The sequence below is a fragment of the Motacilla alba genome, chromosome 9, assembly GCF_015832195.1.
Source record: "Motacilla alba alba isolate MOTALB_02 chromosome 9, Motacilla_alba_V1.0_pri, whole genome shotgun sequence".
Classification (NCBI taxonomy): Eukaryota; Metazoa; Chordata; class Aves; order Passeriformes; family Motacillidae; genus Motacilla; species Motacilla alba.
Window position 1 is genome coordinate 8453110 of NC_052024.1, and position 3828 is coordinate 8456937.

The window sequence follows — 3828 nt, forward strand, 5'->3', positions numbered from 1 at the left end:
AAAATTCACATGTATATTTTTCTGTATGTTATGAGAAACACAGAATAACAATCTGCAGGTTTTCGATTCTGTGTGGCAGCTCTCAGGGTAAGAGGTCAGATTTAGCAACTGGGATGTAAAAGGAGCAGATTCACAAGCTGAAAGAGCCAGTGTGGAACTGGTTAGGAAAGAGTAAAATCTGAATTCCCAACTCTTTTTCTTTTCACAGCTGTTAAGAGTTCAGTGGGTTGAACTGCAATCCTTCAAGTTCATCTGTTGACTCCAACACAAAACTATTATAAACTGTGCCTCTAAAACACGTGATGAAACATTTCTTGAGAGCTATTTATTCCAACTGCAGCAGAGGAAAGTTTTCAGAACACCCGGCATTTGGTAGAGGAAAGGTCTCTTGAGCTTTGCAAAAGGAGGAATTATTTGCATACCGCTGTAAGTTGCTTTTTGATTATTTTTTTTTCCCTGCATCACTGAACAAAATAATACTTCTAACTTTCCCCCACCATGGAAACATGAACAAGTAGCACAAAACTATGTTTAAGTGCCTAGCAGTGAATTTCTATGTAGTTTTCTTTTTTTAATCATATGGATTGGCGTTTTATAATTCAGCATTGAATTCAAGATATTATATGTTTTCTTTCCTTTAATGTTTTCTGTATCTGAATAAGAGTTTATTCACTTACAGTACTAATGCAGAGGTATAACAGACTGAGAGCTTGAATCAGGTGTGGGGTTTGCAAGCTTACAATTACAAGGAGTAAGCAAGAGTTTGGGGTAACATTTTTCCAGGTGTTTCTTTTACATCTTTGCTCTGAGGTTTGATTTTACCTATCCATTTACATTCTCCTCTAGGCTTTAGCTCTGGTAAAACTCTTTCCATGCTGAAGATGGACCATGCAAATGTGACCCAAGCTATGCTTGATGCTGAATCCCCCAGCACAGAGAAGAACAACAGCAACGAGTATTTTTACATTCTGATTGTCATGTCTTTCTACGGGATCTTCCTGATAGGAATAATGCTTGGCTACATGAAATCCAAAAGAAAAGAGAAGTCATCCAATTTGCTTCTGCTCTACAAAGATGAGGAGAGAGAATGGGGGGAAGCTGTGAAGCCTCTACCAACCGTGGCAGGGCTGAAATCCGTGCAGATCCCCATGATGCTGAACATGCTGCAGGAGAGCATGGTGCCATCCCTGTCCTGTGCCATCTGCTCCATGGAAGGCAGCAGCGTGAGCTCCGAGTCCTCCTCCCCAGATGTGCACTTCACCATCCAGGAGGAAGTGCTGGACACTGAGCTGGGGGAAGTGTCAGAAACGCCCCTCAACGAGAGCAGCGAGGGTTCTGTGGAAAACCTCCAGAAGAACTCCTAGCACTCGCAGGGCTCCCCTGATCAGCTGCCAAAGCCTGAGTGGAGCTCCCACTAAGAACTCGTGGCTCTACCTTTCTGCTCTCCAACGAACTCTGAACAGGTATCTGTACTCCTGGGCCCAAGGCGTTCCTGAGAGCTGGCAGGACAAGGAAGCAGTGGTACCCAACTTCAAATTGTGACTTGCACATAATTGGGTTGCTTAACTTTAATTTTTCTATTATTATTTCTTAATATGAAAGCTAAGAACATGGAGAATATATATGTATTTTCTAACGAGGTAATTATTACTGGCATGTGTCTGCATATTTCAGAATTCTGTACATATCTGGGAAATGTTTGGGGAAGTTACCCTCATGCAAGTGCCTGGTTCTTAAAGATGATGCGTAATGCTCATTCACACAAAGCTGTGATGGACTAGAAATACTCTTACTGTGTTTTTCTTAGGACAAACCACAAGCCAGCAGCACATTTGCTCGATGAGGCCTCAAAAGCTGAAAATTTGTTGATGCTGTACTTGAAGGGAGATTGCAGCATGGCTCAAGACTGGCTTTAGGTACAGAAAGATTGAAAGACAAGGCAGAAAAAAGATGCAGAGTTCCTGTGCAGTTTGTAGAGCCTGGTTCCAGACCCATGACACTTCTCCGTGTCTTTGCTGAAGTTATACATGTACTGGCTGGTCAGGTTCACCACCTTCTGCTGCAATCCAGCCTGTGACTGAGTTACTAACAGGAAAGGTGGTTTTGTTTTTTGCTTTTGTATTTTTTAAAGATGTGTACATTTGGTCACCAAAGGCAAAGATCTGTAAGTTAAAGGAGATGTTAAGAGATCTTTGTTACAGGCTGTAAGACGCAGAAAGGCTCAAACTGATGCTGCTCTGTTACGCCCCCTTGAAAAATAGGTGGAATTCTGGATGGAATTTAACCTAGCAAGGGTGAATTCCTGGCCCCACTGAAATCATCAGCTGAGTCAGGGACCACCACAAGACTTTGTGCTTCTCTGTTGGAGTTAAATTCTCTATTTGAGGTCAGTAAAATTGTACCCATTTACATCATTAAAGAATCTAGACTTTCTGCTCTATTTAAGCCAGTGTAGGTAAGCATTGTGTTACATCTTTTTTTTAATCAGCTCAGATGTGACACATGCTTTTCTAAAAAGCTGTTAGTAACTAGTTTTTAAAACCACTACAGATTTCCCCCTCCCCCCATTTAATGGTACTGTGACATTTTTCAAATGCTCATGAAATTTTTTGCTAAATTATTGCACTTTCACAAGAAGTAAAAATTAATACAAAGAAGAAAATTAATATTTCAATCGTACCTTATATTTTATTATAACTTATTACAGCGTTTTGATTAGTTTCGAAGTATGAGGGCTGAAGAGCCTGAATCTAAAGCATTGCACAGCAAAATATTTGCAAAATATCTCCACGTATTTCCTGCACTAAAATAGCTCTGTGATTTATCCACTGGCATTGGAGCCTGAGAGACAGCTTGAAAAACATGAATGCAGAAGGGCAGGAATGAGCTGGAGCCAGAGTGTGCCGTGCTGCTGGCGCTGGGCAGGGCTCAGAGGGTTAATGGGATGCAGGATCAGGGGAGGGCTCAGAGGGTTAATGGGATGCAGGATCAGGGATCCTCTCTGTCTCAGCACAGCAGAACAAAGGCTCCATTGTGCTCCAAAGGGCCTGATTGGGGCAGACTGAAGGCAGCGGGAGTTTTTCCATCGGCTTCACTGAACTTTGGATCAGACCATATAAAGCTTTTTGGTAGATTTACTCTAAAAGGGGCTGTTTTAAGTTCGAAAGGAGCCAAATTAAGTTTGGCACTTTGCCTGGAATCACTTGAATCCTGAAACTTTCCAAACGAGACTGACATGTACAAGTTGTCACATTTTCCATTGCTTTCTCCTTCGTCCTTTACTTTTGGTATAAATGTATTTGTATCTGTAAAAAACTGATGTATATAATTCCTAACATCGAGTTGTATATAATTGTCTCATGTATTTAAAGTTTATTGTTTCTACTGGCACTAATTTTATTTAAATAAAGAAACACATTTCCTGGAAAAGTCTCCATGTTTGTTCACTACGTCAAATAGATTTCCAGTAACAAGACTGGGCACAATTCCTGCAGGATCCTTTTCTTAGCCTCTTTTTAAAATGATTCCTTGAGCTTTACAGTACTGCAGCATTATGGGCTGGCTGCAGGGCTGGGCCAGGTGCTCCCAATCCACTTTTGGTCCCTGTTGGCTGTTGGGCAGCACGCTCAGGGTGTGTGTGCCAGCAGGGACGCAGGGACACCCTTCTGCAAAGACCTGGGGGTGCTGGGGAGGCACTGGGGAGGCTGCAAAACTGCTATGGAAACTTGTGTTGCTTATTCAGCCTCTGGAGATGCCTGCATTTGGAGTTTCAGGGTTAGATTTGCATTGTAGCAAATTGAGTGGGCTAGGGCTGAGGTTATGGACAAG

General features: G+C 42.1%; 1 protein-coding gene across 1 annotated transcript; it reads left to right on the plus strand.

The window, feature by feature from the left end:
• Positions 1-322: 322 nt before the first annotated feature.
• On the plus strand, positions 323-3420 carry KCNE4 (potassium voltage-gated channel subfamily E regulatory subunit 4). The gene is made up of 2 exons (XM_038145781.1): positions 323-426; positions 847-3420. Exon 2 carries the CDS (start codon positions 873-875, stop codon positions 1362-1364), a length of 492 nt encoding a protein of 163 aa, XP_038001709.1. The 5' UTR covers positions 323-426; positions 847-872; the 3' UTR covers positions 1365-3420.
• The last annotated feature ends 408 nt before the right edge of the window (positions 3421-3828 follow it).

What these genes read in the sequence shown, in the direction of transcription:
- KCNE4 (XM_038145781.1), top strand. Translation starts at nt 873, where the DNA reads ATGCTGAAGATGGACCATGCAAATGTGACCCAAGCTATGCTTGATGCT.